Source organism: Artemia sp. Qi Xiang Cuo, chromosome 14 (genome assembly GCF_049724085.1).
Source record: "Artemia sp. Qi Xiang Cuo chromosome 14, ASM4972408v1, whole genome shotgun sequence".
NCBI lineage: Eukaryota > Metazoa > Arthropoda > Branchiopoda > Anostraca > Artemiidae > Artemia > Artemia sp. Qi Xiang Cuo.
In genome coordinates this window covers 69,185,700-69,207,713 of record NC_142807.1, presented here as the reverse complement: position 1 = coordinate 69,207,713, position 22,014 = coordinate 69,185,700, and the positions used below count along the sequence as shown (strand labels likewise).

Here is a 22,014-nt window from a genome sequence, read left to right as displayed (position 1 = left end):
TCAGCTCTCAAACACATACAATTTTTTTAGTTCTTCGCTTAGTTTCCTCTTGTCATTTTTCTTGGCTTTACTTTTGATGTCTGTTTGCTGTAATACGCAATTGAAGTCACCTAAGACAATCATTGATTCTGCTGTGAGATGCTTGATAATTCTCCTTCTGAGGACTTCTTCGCGTTTCTCAAAATTATCTGTGCTAGACGGTAAGTGTACATTAACCAAAGTGATATTTTGCCACGTGATGCTGCTCACTTTTCCATTGGTTTCATATTTCAGGCTCTCTTTATTTATGTTTTCATCATTTCCCTGTGTCAGGTGATGAATCCTGTGTCAGGTGCCACCCCAGTTGATATAAACTTATAACCTTTCTCTCGAAGGTAACTCATAATCGTAGTGTCTACCTCCAGGATGCACAAAATATTCAATTTATTTATTAAAATAAAATCGAGTAGCAATTTTTGTCTTTTCTCCTGTTTTAGACCATTTACATTTAGAGTTCCTATTCTGAAAGCAATATTTTTGTTAAGGTCTTTTTTTTCCTGTTTTAATTTTTTTTTTTCGCTTGATTTCGCACCTTTTTTCTCCGCACTGTTTGACTCCACCAAATATTGGGAGACTTTACTATACTATCTTTTGGAAGTGTTTCCCGGCTCTTTTGTTTCTAGGTTTTTCTCCAAATCCGTGCCCGGAGGTGGTGTCTGTGACTGTTTGCTAATCAACGCTCTTTCATTTACTTTGTGCTGAGTACTCCCCTCTTCATTCTTTTCATTGTTAGCACACTGAGTTTGACCCAGTTAGTTGGTTGCTTCTGTTGCTGGATTTTTTACGAGCTGAGAGGTGGTATATTCTTTGGGATTCTCTGGTTGGCAAATTTGTGAGGTGGCTGCGAAAACTAAGTTGACTGCTTCCTTGCTGCTAAGCGATACAATACCCGGTAGTGCTGATTTAGATTTATCTGGGATCGTTGGTTGCGTCGGCGTGGCTAACCCGGCCGTTTCCCAAGGATTGTGGCTTTTTCCTGTTGTACCCCTTCTCTGGTTTGGATTTTTTCTCGGGCAGTTTGCAGCATCATGGTCGTCGTTGTGGCATATGAAACAAAGCTTGGGTTGGGCATCGTAGTATATAAAATTCTTCTCTTCTTGGTTTATCATAACCGCCGGTGGAATGTGGGACTCGATATACATAAGCGCTGAAGCTTAGCCTGTGGCTACCTCAATTAAATCTTCCCCTTCGGACATTTTTCAACGCATGTTCAGGACCTGCCCATCGCGTCAGAGCACTGCTCTTACTTTATCAGCTAAAGATTCGCCGGGTATTTTTCAGAGAAAAATGACAACTGGGCGTTTGCCATATTTTTCCACAAATACTGGGTAAACAACTTGATCAGAATTCATCTTCAGGTCCATTATCTTCTATTTCTCGACAAAATCATTGGTAATTACTGCCGAACTAAGTGTAACCTGCACGATTCCAAATTTTCGCAGATCGTCTGTATCTATCGTTCGGACATTTGTTTCATTGAGATTTAGTTTAAAATTTCTATTAGATGCGTTTCGGGACAATACGACGTGTGTGTAGGGAGGAGGGGGTTACTGCATTCGGATCACATCGACTCTTAAAAAGAGATTAGAGCGTCTTTTTACCAATCCAATGAGCCCCTTCCGTAGTTTATATGACCACGCTTTCTATAAAAACCTTAAATTTTAAAAATATTCCTAAAATTGCTCGGGGAATGTCCCCAAGGCATAATTTACATCCCTTGGGATTTGCCCTCTGATCACTATTGACTAATAAAAAACGCACTAGACCTCTCAATTTCCAATCGAATGAGCCGTTTTGAAGCTTCTGTGACAAAACTTTCTATAAAAACGTTATATACCCCAAGGGTATAACTTACAACCTTTGCCCTGAGGGCTATGGGAGAAGGATTGTTATCCTCAAAGACATAATTTCTGAACCTTTAAACTACGTTCAACAAAATGGCCATATCAAAATGCTGATCAGAAATTTTTGGTGATGGGCGTGGGGAGGGGGCATTTGCCGTCCGATCGCTTTTTAATATGAATAAGGGCACTAGCCCTCTTAATTCCCGATTGAATGTGCCCTTTTTGAAGTTTCTACGACAACGCTTTCTATAAAAAAAAACTTATATGCCCCCAGGGCATAACTGTCAGCCTTTGCCCTGTGGGCTGCGGGGGGTTTGTCATCCTCAAAGACATAATTTCCAGACCTTTTAACTACGTTGAACAAAATGGCTAACTCAAAATTGTGATTGAATGTGTTTGGGGGAAAGGTGGTCGTGAGAGGGGGTTAGTTACTCTCCAATACTTTCGACTAATAAAAAGGGCACTAACCCTTTCAATCTCCAATCGAATGAACCCATTTTTAAGTTTCTACAACAGCGCTGTCTATAAAAACCTTATATGCCCCAAGGGCATAACTTACAACCCTTACCCCGAGGGCTGTGGGGGGTTTTCATTCTCAAAGACCTAATTTCTAGATTTTTCAACAATATTGAAAAAAATGGCTATCTCTAAATTTTGTTTTGGTGTGTTTGGGGAAATGGTGGCCGTGAGAGGATTTTCCGTGTGCATCTCTAGATCTTATAGATTTCCAATCATCACAGAATCTCAAGTTTGCCTCAAATTGATAAAACTGAAGAGGACCAGTCTTACCCCACTCGATGTTCCTGTTGACCTCATTAAGGCTTTTCCTGAATTTTTGAGTGCTCCGTTAGCTTTAATATTCAACAAGATTATAATATCAGACCAGTATCCGCGAAATTGGAAAGGGGTATCCACAACACCTATCCCCAAAAAAGGAGCCCCTTTGATTTTCCTGGTGTGTGGCCTATTACGATGACATCGATTTTTAGCAAGATTTATGAAAATTTCATCGCTGGGTGGCTGAAAACTTTTATTCTGCATAAAATCGACCCTCAGCAACTCGGTAATATTCCCAAAAGGTTCGATAAGCTATTACTTAGTTAGTTTGCTTGATAAGGTTTCAAAGCATCTTGATTAACTGGAACGCTGGGTCAGCCTCATCGCGATTGACCTAAAGAAAGTATTTGACTTGATCTGCCAAAGAACCCTTATCCACAAGCTTTTGACAAACTTTAATGTTGATGTATATTTGATAAGAATAGTTGCAAATTTTCTTTCAGGTAGAAGTAAAAAAACTAAGTATAAATCAGCCTATTCTGATCCCCAGCCAATTTACCGTGGTTTCCCAGGGAACAATTTTAGGCCCTCTACTTTTTTTGGTTATGGTTAATGAGTTAGCAAATGATGACTCGGATTGCTTTGAGTTCGTTGATGATCTATCCGTACTGGAGCTAGGTGAAAAGAGTGTTTCAGGTGAGGCAGACAGAATAATTGCGAGTTTATCACTTAAGCTGAGGAGGGCAAAATGATCGTCAGTCGTGAAAAATCGCTCATATTAATTTTTTTCTCTTCTGTGGGATAGTTCATGCCTTGCTTTACAGAATTTTTCAGGCATCATGAATATCAAACTCTTGGGAATATATCTCACACATGACCTGAAGTGAGAAAAACAGACACAGGAAATAATCAAACGGGCAAACCTGGATATCCTTTCTTTAAAACTCCTTGCTCGTCATGGTGTTCCAACCCCTCACCTATTGTGTATTTTTCTTACATTTGTGAGACCGCTGGTAGAATACGCTTGTCCCGTTTGGAATTACGGCCTAGCTTCGGACCAGAAGGACCGCCTGGAAACGATCCAATACCGAGTTCTTCTGGTAGCGTCAAAATCTCCCAAAGTCCCTTATTGCTCCCTTTTGAAACATTTTCCACGTAATTTGGTGTCAATATTTTGGAAAATCCAGGTCTTCAGGAAATCCTCCCCCCCTGAGCATCTCCCTTCACGCCAAAGGCTCCCGCGAAATATAGCTCAATCGGTACCAAAAATTCAGCTGGTACCAGCACGGCATGTGCGGTAAGCAAGTAGTTTTGTTCCCTCGTTAGTCAAGATTTCTGCACCCACTCCTCAATAATTCTGCACCCACTCCTCAATAATTGTGTATATTTATTTTCTTTAGTTCATTATTCTTTTATTCTATTTATTCGTTTGACTCTGTTTGCCTCTGTTTAGTTTGAATCTACGGTATTTCGAATGAATGTATATTTTTGCAGCACGATGGCTATGGCTGTGATTTTCATATGTTTTATATGTTTAGTGTCTTATTATGACAAAAACTGCCGCTGATCGGCATGACTGTTTTTATGCGTTTGAAAATAAAATCTTTATTTATTTACATTGAACAAAATGGCTATCTCAAAATTTCGATTGGATGTGTTTGAGGAAAAAGTGGGTGGGATAAGCGGGTTTGTTGCCCTCCAATCGCTTCCGACTATTAAAAACGGCATAAGCCCTTTCAATTTCCAAACGAATGAGCCCTTTTCAAAGTTTCTACGACAGCTCCTTCGATACGAAGTGCCCTGGTCTAAAGAAATAAAATAAATAACACATTGTGCCAGCATCGTTTTTTACTTAGGCAATGCTATTGCACTACCTATGATACACTCAACAATAATAAATAACACCTTCTCAAAATGCTTCTTTTACTTTCCTTTTTTTTTTTTGAGTAAAAATCTCCGTTTTTTACTTTCATAGATTTATTAACTCTAAGAGTTTGCGCATGTCGCTTACAACAATGAAGCTACAAACAACGATATGTGCGGATTATAAAAAAAACTGCCATCAGATGAAGTTCACATATCAATTGAAATCACACATCACTATGCACATCACTATAAAAAGCACTACTTCTTAAAATGCTTTAAGAAGTTTTTCAACTTTGAAATTTTTTTTCGGAAAACCATTTTTAAGCTTAGCGAAAATTTGCCTATAACATTTTTCTGTCTTTTTAGTTCAATTTTTTGTTAAGTCCTGCTATAACAGAAGAGACCCGGCTACAAAAAAGTGTCATTTAATTTAATTTTGTGCCATGAAACAATACTCTTGGCCTAAGTAAGGTCGAAATGCTTTTGATCATAATTTTGAAAAAGCTCATTAACTTACAACTGTTGAAGTGCTATTTAAATAGTGCTATATAATAGTGCTAAAAACTGCTATAAAAGTGCTATATAATAGTGCTATATAAAAAGTGCTATAATAAAAAGGGCTATATAAATAGCCTCACACTTACAAAGGTCGTATTGGCATGCAGTAAACCATTTTTTCGCAAACATATTAACAGTCCATAAAAAGTGAACCGTTATCCCGTAGAACTAAAGGTCTAGACTATTGCATAGTTATTATCAGGAAGATTAGGGATTTATTCTGGGGGGGGGGGGCACCTAAATTCTATGAAAGCACTTCACTAGACCCATAATTTTCAAACTATTGCCAAATAGTCCTTCAGAAATAAATGCAAATAATATGGTTTTTGACGCAAAATATTATCTTTTAAATTTTAGAGTATAGTACTAAACCCAAGTTTATAGTTAAATTCCAATTTTATTTTGATTCGCTGATAAACGAAGGACTGTTTTGCAAATTTCAATTTTACGTTAAAGGGTGGGGGTTGAGGGAGACGATAAATCCCTCGTTTTTAGCATCTTTTGAAAAGAATACTAAAAAAAATGAAATGAAGACCATTTTTTCCAACAAAAGTAGAGGGTTAATAACACAAAGCAAACAGAGAATATCCTGTATATTAGAGGGTTGTCACTTCCTTTAAACTCTCGCTCTTTATTTGAAAGATATACTACAAACTAGCCTACAAACATTTTCATTGAAACCCTATTTAGAATAAAGCATTAACCTTGACTACTCATAGTTTTACAATATCCAGTGACGGATTAAGGGAGTGATCTTAGGTCTACTTACCCCAGAAGGTCGAAAGTTGCATTAATTACAGAGGCGGAGGGGTGACAAATATAGACTGGGGAGATAAATTTTTATCGGTGCCCCTCCCCCCAGACACTAATTCTGAATCCACTCTTGACAATAGCCTAGTGTTTACTTTTTATTTCTAAGAAAAATCGTTCAAAAACCATACACTCATCTACAGTAGGCTATGCCTCCCCCTCATTTTATCTAAAACAGAAAAACAAAATAATCATAGAAACCTTGTAATTCTAGCAGTTGTGGGGGCCCTTTCCAAGACAACCTCATTTATTAGTATGACTGCATTTTTCCCAAGGAATGAGGCCTTCAGTATTGCTAAAGTGTGCAAATGATGTTAAAGTCTTTAATAAAACTGAATCTCAAGGAATTCCATTTAATTAGCTAAAAGTATAAATTTTGTACACTTTCCTTATTGGGTTGTTTATATACTTGAGCAGCAACAAGATTTCAGGCTTGTGACTACATTAAGACGTGTCTGAAAATTCTGAGAACTTCGCCAAGAAAATGACACAGCATTGAGCTACTCTGTTGGCTTTAGGTGGCTTTGTGCCACCTAAATAATAGTAGAAGCAGTACACCAATTAAGCTTGAAATGAGCAAGGATCCCCTGGCAACAGTCATTACTTTCCTTTCATTTCTGAAAATGCGTCTTCTCATTTGTTTGTTTTCTATCTATTTAGTTACAATAATCTATATATTATGGTTTGAACCTTATTTCAGACACGAGTCAAACAGACAGTGGGTTTGGAAGTAGCCTTGAAACTTCTTTAGAAACAAAAGGGACCATGGGAAACGCCTTTTATTTTGATTCATCATCCAGCCATGGAGATGAAATGAATCGGTATCCTGAGCCTCTGTACCTGAGAAAACAAGCAGAAGCAATGCAATTCGGGGCTAGAGAGCACGAAGAAAACCTCCCTTCAATAACACGTACCTTTAACCACGTTCGAGAACGTTCATTTAGCGTAGGACCGCTTGCGCAAAGCAGACATGACTTCATCCCAGGTTCCGGAAGAATTAGACAGATACCATCCTATCTCCCTTTGACAACACCTTCAAATAGGGAGTAAGTTCTTTTAAATTATTTATCCAGGAAATGTTATACGAGCCTTCCAGAATTTAATTCAACCAAGTCTAATTTTTATATGTTCTTAGCCCTTAATACCAAGCTCCGTAACTGTTTTTTTACACATTTAAATTCTGTAAAATTAAGATTAATACTAACAAATTGCATAAAAGAGTTTTACTGTAAAAGATCAAATAATTCTTTAGCAGACAATTTAACAAAATTAATCGTAAAATATATTTAAGAACATTCTTAATATTCAAATATATAAGCAAACATCTCAAAATAAGGATAGTTTTTGACTAGGTTATTAAAACAAAAACCAGCAGCGAATTACCTTTTTCAATTGTTTCTAGTGTTAATCTTTTAAGGGACTTGCTCCAATAGGCCTCTTTTTTATTTTTTTTTTTTTTTTAGTATTAATAGTCCTCTTTCTTGTTAATTTTTTAAAGGAGTTGCTCCAATAGGCCTGTTAATGGCTCATTTTTTACTAATGGAGATTCATCACCCAGTGTAAAAACGCTTCGTCACTTGGTATCAATCCAGTGTCTAAATCTGTGTTTAATGTTTACTGTAAATCTGTGTCTAGTAATCTGTCCCTGAAGTAAAAATCTGTGTTTAAATCATTGTCTAGATATTTTTTTGAATCGGGTCTTCTTCCTTTTGAATCATGGGTCGATTTTGTCGTATGAAAGCAGTTCGTTATGCGGGGCTTTTAAGAAGCCAAAATTTTGTCAAAAAATCTGTCGCAAGGCCTTCTCCCTCCAAGAGGGGTGACTCTTGAGGTAAATAAACTGAAAAAGCTTTGCAATTTGTCAGCCTCAGATGGCGTTATGCCTGAAAGCTGAATAAAACTGCTAACAATCAGAACTGCCATCTTGTCGTCGTGCTAAGAAACTGAGACAACTTTACCATTTCTTGACCTTAGATGGCGTTGTGCTTCACTGATTTGTCAATAGTAGTAATTGTAAAAATTCTTGTAGTATTTGTACATCGTCTGGTATATCTGGTATATGTGGCATCTGTGATTATATTTTGCTGCAGAAATTTAACTGCAATTTTTGTTCTTAAAATTTTTGAATCTGTGAGATTTTTTTGCAATTATTACAACGAAGGTCAGTACATGTTCTTAAAAATTGAGTTGTTCGTGGTCCTACTCAAGGAATAGTGGTTCTAATTACAATGTGTGGCTCTAAATTAAAATGATACACAAAATTTTATTGTACAGCAATTCTACTGAATTCAAAAACATAATTCGACATCTTTAGCTCCTACAGTTTTTGTAAATATTTTTTTTTAATACAATTCTTTTGTTGGTACGTAATAGCTATTGACTTTGCCTGTTCTGAGCTGTTCTTTAGAACACAGACGTTTCTTTAGTTTTTGTATAAACAGAAGTCTATCCCAAGAATAAGCAGAAAGAGGGAAAGAAAGCCGTCCTAACAATAAAAAAAGGAGAAAACCAAAACAGCAAAAACTAAAAAGAATTCAAGCTTAAAAAGAAAAAACAAAGCCAGGAACGGTAAAAACACCAAAGATTCAAAAAGTCTAAACTAAGCACCAAGAGTCAAACTTAACAATTTCCCCTCAGTCCAATGCTCGCTAAAGTCGCATCTATAAATAATCCCTTGACCTGGATAGGAGAAGAACTTTTTGAATTCCAGAAATCCTGCAGACGATTGTTAATAGGACAAACGTTCAAGTTTTGTAAATAAGAAAACGAATTGGTGTAAAAAGGACAATAATTTAGGGGTTTTATTTCTTGGGAGGGGATTAAATATTACTTATGTATTTTTTCTGATGTGTATTTTTTAATAATATTTTGTATGGCTTTGTTTGGATTAAAATGAACTTGTTAATTAACAGCTAAAATTAACAGCTAAGCTCTTGCATGAAATATCAAGAAACATGTTCCTTTTGTGTCTGATTGAAATATTTTATAATATAAAATTGTTCATTTAAGTAATTCTTCGTAATGATTAACAATTACAATTAACAAATACAATTAATAATTACAAAAAAATTAACAATGACTACTCGTTTTTGCAATACACTTACTTGCCTTATAAAGGAAATTTTGTAATTCTTTTACATTAGTTTATTTTTATATAGTTTATATATTTTTATGTATTAAATATAACGCTTACTTTTCTTTGGCTCATTAGTAGGCCCTTGGTTTTTAATTCGTCTTTCTGGTACGTCTTTCTGGTTTTTAATTCATCCAAAAATCTGAATTTTTAGAACTAGATTTGTATCGATTGCTAAATTCATTTTATGTCTGAATATGTGATATCAACTCCGACAAAATCCAGGGCAGGGGGCGTCTATCTTGTTTCCCTTTATTTATGAGTGCCGCCAATTAATGGGAGGTAATTACTACCAGGAACAATGTTCTACCAAAATTTCAATGGGAATACTTTTCCTTTCCCTATATTTATACCCTTTTTATTGTCTTTTTATATTCCAGGGAAGACACCCTCCTGACCCCTCTACCGGCGTTCATACTTATTTTTTTCTTTTTTGTAAGCGGGTAGCCAAACAGTCTTAACAGAATTGCATCTTATTGCGGAATTCAATATTTAATAAATTAAGTCCTCTATTTTGATAAGTTTTTGTTTCTGCAGGTGGATTTTCCCCACCCGGGTGAAAATAGATTCATTGTTACTTCTGTTTCATTTGTAAATTAATGCGTCGGAAAATGCTTCAAATTTCCTATTTGCACAAGTTTTCCCCTTAAAACCAACTTATAAATAATTATTCATCCCATGTTCGGTTTTATATTCAATTAAATGAATTTAGCCATAGCAGCAAAGCTTTTCACCCGAAAGAGAATTTGACCTGAGAGTTTTAAGATAAGATGTTTATTTTAAAAATCTCTGTCACAAGCGCCAAAGGGCGGAATTTAAATAGTGGGCTCAATAAATGAGAGCGCGACAAATGCATAAAAATAAGCTGAAAAACCAACGATTCATTTAAAAAATAGAAAAGTAATGCAAGATTTAAACTTTCAGAATGAATAAATCATTCATTAGTCATTATGTAAAACTGTCATTTTATCAAACTTGTCAAACTAAAAATATATATACATAAATGGGTCATAAAATGTAAAGCGATAAATACAATTGAAACTCAATAAGATATGTTTATAAATATTAAAAGGGACATTGCCAAAATAATTCAATCAGAAGGAATGACTATCTTAGAATGTTTCTAGGTTTCCCTTTTTAAATTAGATGGCGTATAAAGCATTATTTAGTGAATCTCTATTTTTTTTTTGTCTCAAAGTTTATGCGCTCTTTTTGGTTGAGTTAACATTGGTTTTATTACATTTTAATGCTTGATTTTATCTCAAATATTCGTATTAATTTTCTCCTGTTCTTCTAACTCCAAATTTAAGTCATTCAAAGGTTTTGAAATATCAACCGTTAATGTGAAATATTGCTGCTAAAATGTATCACCAAACAAAGTTATAGGTTTTTTTCTAATTTAAGAAATTGCCACATTTCATCTTTAAGATTCCTGAATTCCTTAAGTATTTTGGGGCAGAATAGTCAAGGGACCTCGATTTAGCAAGAGATTGTAGAATAACTGAATTTTATATTGTTAAGTAATGAAGGAAATTGTGGCTGATTTAATCTATATTATCTTATAGAATTTATTATATTAATTGGAATGTAAATTTATCATTATAATTATGTATTACGACAGAATGAGAGGGAGGGTCCTTAATTTTCATGGAGAATCCTTCCACCTCCCTCCCAATCTCCAAGCGGCATTAACCTACATTATTTCACATTTTGGAATGTTTTTTTTTGTGTATTGGAATAATTGGGTCTGTTTTTTTTTATTTATTAATAATAATTTTATTATCCTTTAAATATTCTTTTGTCTGTTTGAATTAAATGATTTTCGTGTCTTGTCCCATCTTTAAAGGTCAAGCAGCCTGCTACTTTTGTTTTACATATGACAAAACATTATCCATCTTTATTATCTTTAGGCACAAAACTTTTTAATTGTTTATGAAATGTGCATTACGAAATTTCAGTTTTTCGGCTAATTTTGCTTGCGGCTTACGTAGTAATGCTATAAAAATGTTGTAGAAGTCCATAAACACACAAAAATGTCCTGTCCTAACGTGGTTTTACTCATTGGAACTAACGCCAACGATTCTTCAAACGTATTGAAGCCCGTAAGTTGGTAGAACCACCCTCCATTGCCGGTCCTACGATCGAAAATGTTTTAAAACTTGTTGATTTCCCTTTAAGACGATGTGGATGTTTTGATCCAAATTACACTGGTGTCGATTCACGATTGGGGAGGGGGGGGATTTTTTTTTATTTTTCAACTATTTTTTCAAAAATCTATATTTACGGTCATGTCAATAATTATTTCTGCAGCGGTATTGCAGGATAACAATACTTGTTCATACTTCTTCAAACAAGTGGATAGTAGAAGAACATATGGGTTTTGTAGCCTCAATCGGCCAAATATTTATGAAACCACCGTCAGTGGCAAATGAAAGTACCAGACTTTGAATGCTTTGCATTCAACTCTGACAGCGTATAGCATGCTTGCAGAGCTGCTTCGTGTTCTTGCAGAACATTACAAACAACTTGCTGCTTCTTTTCTGTCTTCTATCTGTTAACTTCTTTTGTCTCAGGTAAATACCATTCATCATAACATCTGGATGTAGCCTCATAGAAAAATATTAAATATTTACTTTAGCAGCGAAACCCTAAAATTCAATAATGTTGACTGTAGACTCCGAGTTTAATGTCCTTGGTCTAAAAAAAGATGAGAAGTAAAAAAAAAAAAAAAAACCAATAATGCTAGATGACCATTGCCATTCCGTAACAAAGCTGCTTAATGTGAGAATGTAAAATTAGTCATCTAAAAATAATCCACCAATAATCCAAATAAATCCAGCATGAATGATGAAAACGATGAGACTGATGAAGCCCTCTTTTTCTGTTTTTTAGATTAAACAATAAACACTCTTCATAAATAAAGACAACGTCAAAAATTGTAAAAAAAAATAAGTGGACGGATTTGATCAAACTAATGTATTAATCTTTATGTGTTTTAATGTTGAGTAGTTTAGCTGTCTTTCCCCTATATTACATTACATATACCAAAACCAAAATGCAAATACCTTAGGTGACTGCGAAAGGATTTCTTGATATGAGTTTTAGAAAAGGCTTAACAGTTTAAAGAAGCATTTCAGAAAAATACGGTACCCCAATCGTTTGAGCTTATCTTAGAAGATTTGATTAGGTATGAACTTTTAAAAAAAACCTCAAACCTCAGACATTGAGTATTCATATTAGTAGTCTTACCAGAGACGTTTTTCCTAAATAAGTGACAAAAATTTTTTTGATTGATTGCAATCAACCCCTTTTATTGATAACTACCCGCTGGTGAGAAAAATCCAGAAAAAAAATACTTTTGCTCTTCATATTTGCTTCTTCTAATTTTCTTTGCTTTGCCATTTTTATTTTGTATTTCCGAAATTGGTTTCTGTTGTTCGGACTTTTATTTTTTTTTTCTCCCCCTCTATCTCCATTTCCCTCTCGTCTCTTCTTTGGACTTTCTATTTAAATATTATTGGTAATCTGGATAATTCTGCCCAAGGCCAAATTTAAAGCTTTGACGCTTTTAGGCCCTAACGTTTTTGCCGCTCCATTTTAGCGACATTTCTGGAAAAATCCCCAAAAATTTAAGGATAACGGAAACAATCAAGAGAACACTACTGATGAGCCAAAACTAATGAAAGGGAGAGGTAATAGCTCTCAGCTGTTATTCTTGGGAGACATCTGACAGTTTGAATGTGGCCATGGATTTCCTGTGTTGTTTTAAAATCACTTGTGTGTGAATAGGCAGCGCGGCGGTGGATTGCACCTGGCACTTTGACGATAAGTCACATCTGTCTGGTTTTTGTTAAGAAAAAAATCACTCAGTGATAAGTTATTACACCCCCTGGTATTGTGCGCCCCTAGGCCCGGGCCTAGTGGACGTATTGGTAAATCTGGGCCTGATTGTATTGCATTTTGCTGCATTATCTGTGACAAATAATCCCTAGTGACATAATGCATATTCTATTCAATTAAATGTATTTCTTTCCAAAAACCTCTTCTTCAAAATCCAATAATTCATTAATATGTTTTATGTACGTCTGTCTTTCCTATGGTGCTTTGCCGTTTTTATTGTTTTCTTTAAATGTCTTTTCTATAATTTTTAGTTATCATAATGAAAATACTTTCTTTCTTCTTTTTTCCTCCCTCCTATATGACTCCCACGATAATATTTAACATCTTACAGAGGATCACCATTATCAGCATCTCATCATCAGGATGGTCGTATTTGGGACTTTGGACAGCTAGACTCATATTTGGTAAGTTCTCAAAAACTCTGCTATAGGTGTATTAAAATCTTCCTATAGGTGATTCTTATTATGTTGTAAGTGATTTATTATGCTGATCCATTCTAATAGGTTATTCCGGAAGATGATTCATTCAAGTAGGTGACTCATTCCAAAATATGCTGTATAGGTGATACATAGGCTTGTAAGTTTTCAAAAAAGATGTTGCAGGTGCATTAAGAATGCTTGTGCTGGGCTAACTCTAAAAATGCTATGAATTTTTCATTGAGATTTCCGTGAGTACACTGAACTCGTAGTTTCATTTGTTTACACTGTCTCATTTGGATTTTAAGTTCTTTGAGGTCTTCAATTATAATTTTTGAGATTTCTAGTTTAAGACTATTATGCTTGCTAATTTTCTTCAGTAAATGTAGTTGGTAAGTTGGCTAAAGTCTTCAGTAAATGTAGTTGGAACATCAATGGTAGGGTAAATCAAAATTGATGCTATTTACATTTTTTTTTGGAATTGAGATCTATGCCCAATCATCTCTGCTTATTAAACTTAACTGATTCGTCCAGTTTATGTTTAGTATCTCATCTGGACTTAAAGATTTTTCTAGATTTTCATTTATTGTTTTTTATAGATTTTTAGTTTAAGGCTACTATACCTAATGAATTTCCAAGAGTTTTTCTATAGATGGGTAGAAACAAAATGAAAGGCTAATTTAAAAGCTGCTACTGTTTATGTTTTTTTTAAACTGGTATTATACCCCTAACCTAGCCTGAGGACACTCAACTGATTGTTCCTGTTTATTTCCACTATTTAATTCTTATTTTGGGATCATTCAAAACTTTACTAAAAATCATTTTAAAATGTTAGTTCAAGATTAACATATTTGGGAAGAATTCTTTTTAACTGTATTAGACATTGGTGGGACTCATCTACACCACCACCTTTGGATTTAAGATATTTTAGAAATTAATGTTTTTTTCTAATTTGTAGCTCTAATTTCATTGTTAGCTAGAAAAAAGGAAATTTTTCATACCTAAATCCATCTTTGTATTAACTTAGAAATTCTTAAAAAAAAACTCACAAGAAAGCTGGATAAGCCATTTCTGTATTTAAAAATTTAAATATAAAAATTTCTGTATCTGATAATTTAATATCTATGCTACTAAATGCGAAAAATCAGTATACTAGAATTTATTCTAGAATTTATAGACTTATCTCTGCATTTTGTCCAGTGAAAATACGACGAATTCATAGACCTTTCTAAAATATAATAGTATCGATAGTAATACCCTGAGTCTTAGCCTGTCTTGAGCACCTAAAACATGCTTTTTCCAATATTTATTTATTATTGAAAGTGTGAAAAACATTTTTTGAGTTTTTTTTATCAATGTGTGTCTAAATGGACGCACTTACGCAGGGACACAAGAACGTAGTTTAATATATGCCTCACAATTACTGTAATAATCCTTAGAGAATTTCATTTTTTAAATTTGTTACTGCTATTTGCCTCCAATGGGCAGGTTAGGAGCGAGGATTCATAATGTACTATGAGACTTTGGCCAAATCTATAGTCTTGCCCATATTCTTTAACTTAACATGCATCTACAATACTTTTCCTGCATTTTATTTAGTTTTTAATTTAGTTATTAATTTATTTATTTAGTTATTAATTTGCTTAGAAGTCTTTTGCCTTTTCCAAAATATGGCAAGTCTCTTTTTTATATCTCTTTGTAATGAGTTCAGCATCGTTTTTGTTGTACATTTGATGTCAAAATTGTTTCTTTATAATCGATTGATTGTCAATTACAGTAAAAAAAAACATAAAATATATGCACATATAATACATGCTTAGAAATTTAATTTGCTTAGAAGTTTTTGCCTTTTCCAAAATACGGCAAGTCTCTTTTTTTCTCTCTTTGTAATACCTAGTACAGGAAGCTTTTGAGTTCAGCATTGTTTTTGTTGTACAATTGATGTCAAATTTTTTATTTTTTATAAACGATTGATCGCCAATTACAGTAAAAAAAAAAAAAAAAAAAAACAATACACACACACACACAAACAAGACGCATACCAGTCAAAGGCCCAGGTTTTGACGAAACTTTCATATTTAGAGCTTAGTTTTTTTATTAATTTGGAAAGGATTTCTCGGAGAAATTACAAATACGAGCATGTGACACAAGTCTTTACTTAACCCAAAAACAAATACAATCAAAAATAAAAAAAATCCGAAAATATATCCCTTAAAAATTTAAGTGCTGCCTTTAGAAGCGCTTTAGGACATACTTCATTTTTATTTTTGAAAAAAAATGTATTTTAAGATTTGAAATACACGCAAAAAGAATAACAAAAGAAAAAAAAAGTTTCCAGAATCGCTAAGAAGCTCATCTAAGAATATCAGGTGAGTTGGAGGGGGGAGGGGCTATGCCTGAAAGTTGACGTGACTAAAAGCAGTGGAATTTGAGTTTTTATAGAATAAAAACCAGTTTTTACAGAATTTGATTGTGTAGCGAAAACAAGTTTCTGAAACTTGGTTTGGTAACAGGTATTTTGGGACCGTGAATACAACACACATAAAAAAAAAAAAAAAAAAAAAAAAAAAAAAAAAATCGTTCTGTAGAGCTGAAACAGTTTCATATAAATCAACATAATTCTAATCAAGTATTTTATGATGACAGTTAAACGAAAAGTATTTTTCTGAGCGTAAAGCTCGATCCGTAGAAAGATAGGAAAAATATAGAAATAGAAAAAGGAAACAAAAGAGAGTGAAAAAAAACAACAACAACAAAGAAATACTGGCGTTTTCTTATCTTTAGGTGAAATAAAACTTAAAATAAGAGCAAAACCTTTTGACGGTCATGTATCAAAGTCATATCCATAAAGGTGAACTGAAAGAAACTGATGTGAATTTACCTAAGCAACAAGAAATAACTTATTAAAATTGATTCTTCCAAACAAGGGTATTTATACCCATGGTAGTATCCAGGGGGTGGGGGTGGGGATGGAAAGGGTTACCGGTTTTATTCCCTCCCCCCAGAAATTTGTTTGACTTGTAAAAACAAGTAAAAAAAATGCACATAAAATTTTTTGGGCTGCTTTTTGCAAGGTTTTTGTGACGACCCCCCCCCCCCCAAATAAAAAATACTGGATGTGGCCCTGTTGACAGTTCTATCTCCAACTAAACAAACAACATGTGATGTTAACTTTACGGGAAAATTATGTTAAATTATGCATAGGATTTTATCTCGGATAAGAGAAACTCATTTTTTTAAATGAAAACTGAGCCGTAAAACTTAGATCCCTAATTTAAACTCAGTTTTTCCCACTTTATTTCTTCTGAGTTTAATAAATTATCTAGTTCTGAGGAAATTTTTAATGATATATTGTATACTTAATTATAGAATTGAGATATTTACTACAACTAGTATTGTCTCAAATGAATCTAGTCCGTTGAACAAGAATTATTTTAAAAAACACGTTTTATGTTTACACAGATTATAATAATTTCAGTCGTTTATACCAAGTGCGGCTTCAACTCCAGGGGCCAGTGGACCTTCCATGTCTTTTCCATTTGAACGCCGAAGGACTGATTCTGAGTCAATGATGTTGAGTAGCTCAATGACGAGAGCCAATTCAGTAGCTCAATCTCATTTTATGCAGGTAATCCCTCTGTTAAGGGTCAGCTAAATCAGTATTTTTTTTTAAATATTATGTTTTATGCATCCATTTTATTTTTTGTTTTGTTTTAAAGTTGACGTCTTCGCAAATTAATCGCTCAAGTATTTCCAATCATCTTCCGTCACTTAGGATGTGATCAAGCCACACCACTTTCATGACAAATAAAATTTGGCCACTAGACTTTTTCAAATTTTTAAAATTTATAAACGGGGTTAGATGATAACGTAAAATATAATTTTTTTTTCCTATGAAACTTTTCATTTATCCTGGTCCTTTAATTAAATCATTACTCTGTCTAGCTATGAAAATATAGCAATATAAGATTTTTTTTTCCGCTGTCAAATTAACAATGCTGCTAAAGATTTTCCTTTAGGTTGCGGACATGGCAATGTTAGGTAACAATTAAAACTTTCAGAAACGTATAAACTGAGTAGGAAATTCAAAATATAGAAGCTTGGTAGAGAAATTTTGGAAAATTTTATAATATTTTAGAAGCTTAGAAAGCAAGCTTAGCCTACTAGGTTACCTTGTCCTTGAAGATGTTTGTAAGAAAACAACAAAAGAACTTTCTAGCTAAGACATATTAGCAATCATGAATCTTCTGCCAATGGCTGTATCATAGAAATTAGTCATCCTAATTTCCTATAGCTTTTAACATCTAGGGGAAGGGTTAAACGCCCTATATCCCCCACTGACTCTTCAAAAGCCCTTTTTAATTAATTGTTTTTGTTATATTAATCATGATTAAAATTTTGTTAATATGCCAATGTGCTAACTAGATCAATGACTTCAAACAGCGCTGCAGGATGACCTTGAAGAATGGCACTCCTAGGAAAAATTATTGTGTAATAAACAACACAGCACTGTGCTAGATCTTAACTATTAGATAAAGGTTCTGAGTTTGGGGTTGAAGAGGAGCCTGCGCATCTGCTTTAGTCTCAGGTGCCGTAGTGTGTTGTTAGTAGTATTAGTTAATTATCCACCAATTTCCTCCAGCACCGATTCAATTTGCTAGTGGCATTCTTCAACAATGCCAGCTAACAATTTTGTTAGTTTACAAAAATACAATTGCCAGTTATCATCATGGTCTCAGTTATAACTTTCCTTTTAGTTTCGATGTGGAATTCAAGCACCCAGATTATATAGAAAGATACCAGTGGAAAAAGATTAACCTTAGTTTATATCAGTTGACGTGTGAAGACATTGGTACTTGTGTGATATACGCCCTACCCAGAGTCCTTCTAATATGTTTTTCTGACGCCCAATCCTAATCAAATATACAAAAATGGTTTTCTAACTTCTCACTGTCCAAATACTTTACCCCATCCCTAATGTGCAAATATATAGTCCAATGTATATATTTTCCATCTATTGTGTCAGTTCTCTTTGTCTTGTTTCACGCTAAGCTGTAACTAACGAAAAAAACACCAGTCCCAGTATGCGTCAATGAATGAACAACTTAAACGATAGGGCGTTTATCAGACAAGTATCCGACATTTTGAGCAAAATAAAAGTCATATTCCAGCCTTTTGTCCGTGGGAGCGATGACAAGATTGCACTCAGCACATATTGTGCTGTAATCACTTTCTCGCTAAAACCTGCTGAGTGTGCAGTTATATCAGCTATATGCAGTTTAGGAAAGGTACAAAGAAAAGAAGATGCTGTGATCACCTTTTCGCGAACCATGCCAAATATGGGTCTAAGATGTGGTATATGCCCAAACCATGTGCAACAATACCTGAAGAACAATACCCTGTTCTCTTCACAATTCTTCCAAGGTTTTAGGGTCAAAGATGATTATTTGCAAAAATGAATATGATGAATTGCTTAAATTGCATCTTGATTCACTCCTGGAAAAGAAACATTTACTTTGTAATATCTAAGAATAGTGTTTCGAGGGCTGCTCGCCAGTTGAAGGGTAGGGCTACCTAGTATGAATACGTTTCTAGTGGTGGTATTTCCGCTGCATTTGATTCAGTAATCCAATCTGCTGTCTTTCAGACCCTGGTAGATGCTTTTGTTAACTCCCATTTAGAGGCTATGTTATCATATTGGTATTCTAAGAGCCATATAAGATTCAAACTTGATTAATTTATTTGGTAAACTTAAAAGAGGACTTTGACAAGGTTCTGTAATAAGCCATATATTACTTAATCTCTAAGGTCACGAACATGAGCGCCCATAGGCTGAATTCCGGGAGGGGGGCTTACCTGGTCTATTTGGCACTTTTAATGCTGTATAATAGACATATCAAAACAAAACTATAAGAAATAATGCAGCATCATTTATCCAGGAGGGGCTTGCGCCCCCTCCCCCCCCCCCCCTTATGGGCGCCTATGGTCATGAAACAAATTTCTGGTGGGCTAAGCTTTTATATTTCTGATTACAGTCTAATATGCCTAGGGGATGATTTACTTATGTTGAGTTTCTTTTCAACAGCATTGCAGGATAATTTAGATAAACTTATATCTGGTTATAAGGTAACTGGTCAACAAGCTAACGGTTTTGCTAAAGTTATTATGTAAAATGCAAAAGTATTTACGGTGCCTGAGCACTAATTCTAATGTTTTAATTAAAACTAGAAAAATACCTGAAAAATTAGTTTAAAATTAGTTTTTTTTTTGTTAGAATAAAATCATCTCGCTACGTGATTAAGCTTACAGGGTTGAACGTAACCAGTTATATAATGTCAGTAGGAATGCCCAAAAAACGAAAATTTTTGCCGAATTTTAGAGGGTGAGTTAGTCGAAATTATTAATCGGTTGTGATGAATTTGTCATCCATAGTTTTGTTTTGTTTAGGGGATACTAATTTGTGTTGATGTGTAATTCCAGTGGATGGTATATTTTAGGCTGCAGTGTTTTTAGTTACGGTGCAGAGGTATGGAAAGTGGAAAGGAGAAGAAGATTTGCTAGACGTTGTAAGGTGGAATATTTTAAATTTGAGTTTAGTCATAAAGCTTTATCCATGGAATCTTTATCCATTGAAAATATTTGTGACAAAAAAGTCAACAAGTGAAAATAGTTTCAATATGTCTTATTCAAGTTGTCAATTTAATAGGTCTGAAGTTCAATTTACGTTTATTTACGTCTTTTTACGTTTATTTACCGTTTTATGAGGTTACGTTTGAGTTTTAGTATTTAAGTTTATGAGGACTTCAATTAACCGCATGGGCGCCCATATGGGGGGCGGGGGGGGGGGCTCCCGCCCCCCTGGCTGAATAATACTGCCTTATTTTTATATTTTTGTTCTGAGATGTCTACTAGATCGCATTAAAAATGCCAATTCGATGCGGTTTGCCCCCCCCCTGGAACTCAGCTTATGGGTGCCCATGACTAACCGTAATTGGCTTTGCAGGACGAGCAATATGGGACAGATTGGCTTGACAGACCAATGAAAATCAAAAGAGAATATATGTCGTTTAATGCCACAAGTATTCCCCCTCCTTCTATTAGTGACTCCGGCTCTGTCGACGCCAACCTTGGGATAACCTGTAAGTGTGGTTTGCTGCTATTATTTTCTTTGGTGTTATTATTGAACTAGCTGGAGATTCATTTTCGGAGATTCATTGTTTTTTTCCAAGAAAAAGATAGCAAACCATTAAGATAGAATATACAGAAGCCACAGAGTCTCTTGGACGACATGCATGAAAAAAGATAGTTTGCCCGCTTCCCACAAATTTCCAAGATCACTCACCCCCTTCCCAACAAAACACAATTTTTCCTTTAAGTTCCAACTCAGACTCCAGGAAATTACTTTTATGATTCGCATATTCTCGTCACCCCGTTTCGATCACTCGCTCCTACTTTGGCTTGTCTTGCAACATAGGCTTCCCCAAGTAAATTGTGAAAGAGCTAGATTTTCAACGAGATTTCAAATCATTTCTACACCTAATAGGCTTAAATAAATAATATATTTGAAAATTTGAATAGCTGATCTCTGTTAAAAAAAAGTTAACAGAATATATTATTTACCCTTGATGACATGTACCTCTTATTGTATTTTGTTTTTGTTTTTAATTACATTATTGTGAATTTGCCATACTGGGGTAACCTCTTTTTTCCCTCTCCTACTTTAAGTTATCATATTGTTTTCGTTTTTTTTCTCCGTCTTTATTTTATTTTATTTGTGTCTTTTGGTGGATTGTAAAGCTTATTTTGATAGTTAGTAACCTTCAATTCGAGCTCAGCTGTTTGCTCTATTTTAAAATTTATGTTTCTCTGTACTAAGTGTTATAATACAGTTTGTTATTAAAACTCTTGAATCCCCAAGCCCTGAAACAAAACAGAGCGCGTATAAAATTTGTCACCTTTTAATGAAACCCACAGACAGCATGCAATCGGTCTGATGAGATAGTTCCTTTTATGGAACTTTCCCTTTATGGATTATGGATATGGATTATGGATAGATCCCTTTATGCAAAAATAACGCGTATTTTCTTACGAGCATCCCAGCTGACTGATCTGACATCTAATCTCCAGGGAAACTAAGATTACCCGATCTATAGCTTCTACGACACGAGGCTATATTTTTTAGATTAGGTATTGGCTGACTGAATCCCACCGACACCTCCAGTTATATAAAGCAAGATAGGACTCCCAAATTTATTAGTTTAGTAACTAAATCTAATAGGATCCTTAGAGTTTATGGAAATCCATTTGGTCTTTGCGATTTTCAATCGCAAAGACCAAAGCATTTTTCAATCGACACTGATATTGTTTTATGCATACCCGTCTTAAATATTGTCAATATACTTTGGTGTCGTTTCCTGGCTGTTTTCAATTTGTGGCTAATTAGTTCTATTTTATTCGTTGCATGTTTGTTATTTTTTTTTTTTTTTTTTTTTTTACATTTTTGTATAAGTTTATATCTCAGCTATGTGGAAAAAAATTTGCTGATTGTCAGGAAATTTCTTATGAAATAATATATATATAATGTTTTATATATATATTATTATATTTATATTATATTATACTATATATATATATATATATATATATATATATATATATATATATATATATA

At 34.3% G+C, this 22,014-nt stretch overlaps 1 protein-coding gene across 1 annotated transcript in view; it reads left to right on the top strand.

The window, feature by feature from the left end:
• Positions 1 to 22,014, top strand: part of orb (polyadenylation element binding protein orb) — a 61,516-nt gene that overhangs the window by 17,697 nt on the left and 21,805 nt on the right. Inside the window, exons 3-6 of the mRNA XM_089100098.1 lie at positions 6,595 to 6,940; positions 13,259 to 13,331; positions 16,822 to 16,971; positions 20,347 to 20,482. Of these exons, the coding sequence (XP_088956224.1) occupies positions 6,595 to 6,940; positions 13,259 to 13,331; positions 16,822 to 16,971; positions 20,347 to 20,482 (705 nt within the window). The remainder of the gene's footprint in view (positions 1 to 6,594; positions 6,941 to 13,258; positions 13,332 to 16,821; positions 16,972 to 20,346; positions 20,483 to 22,014) is intronic.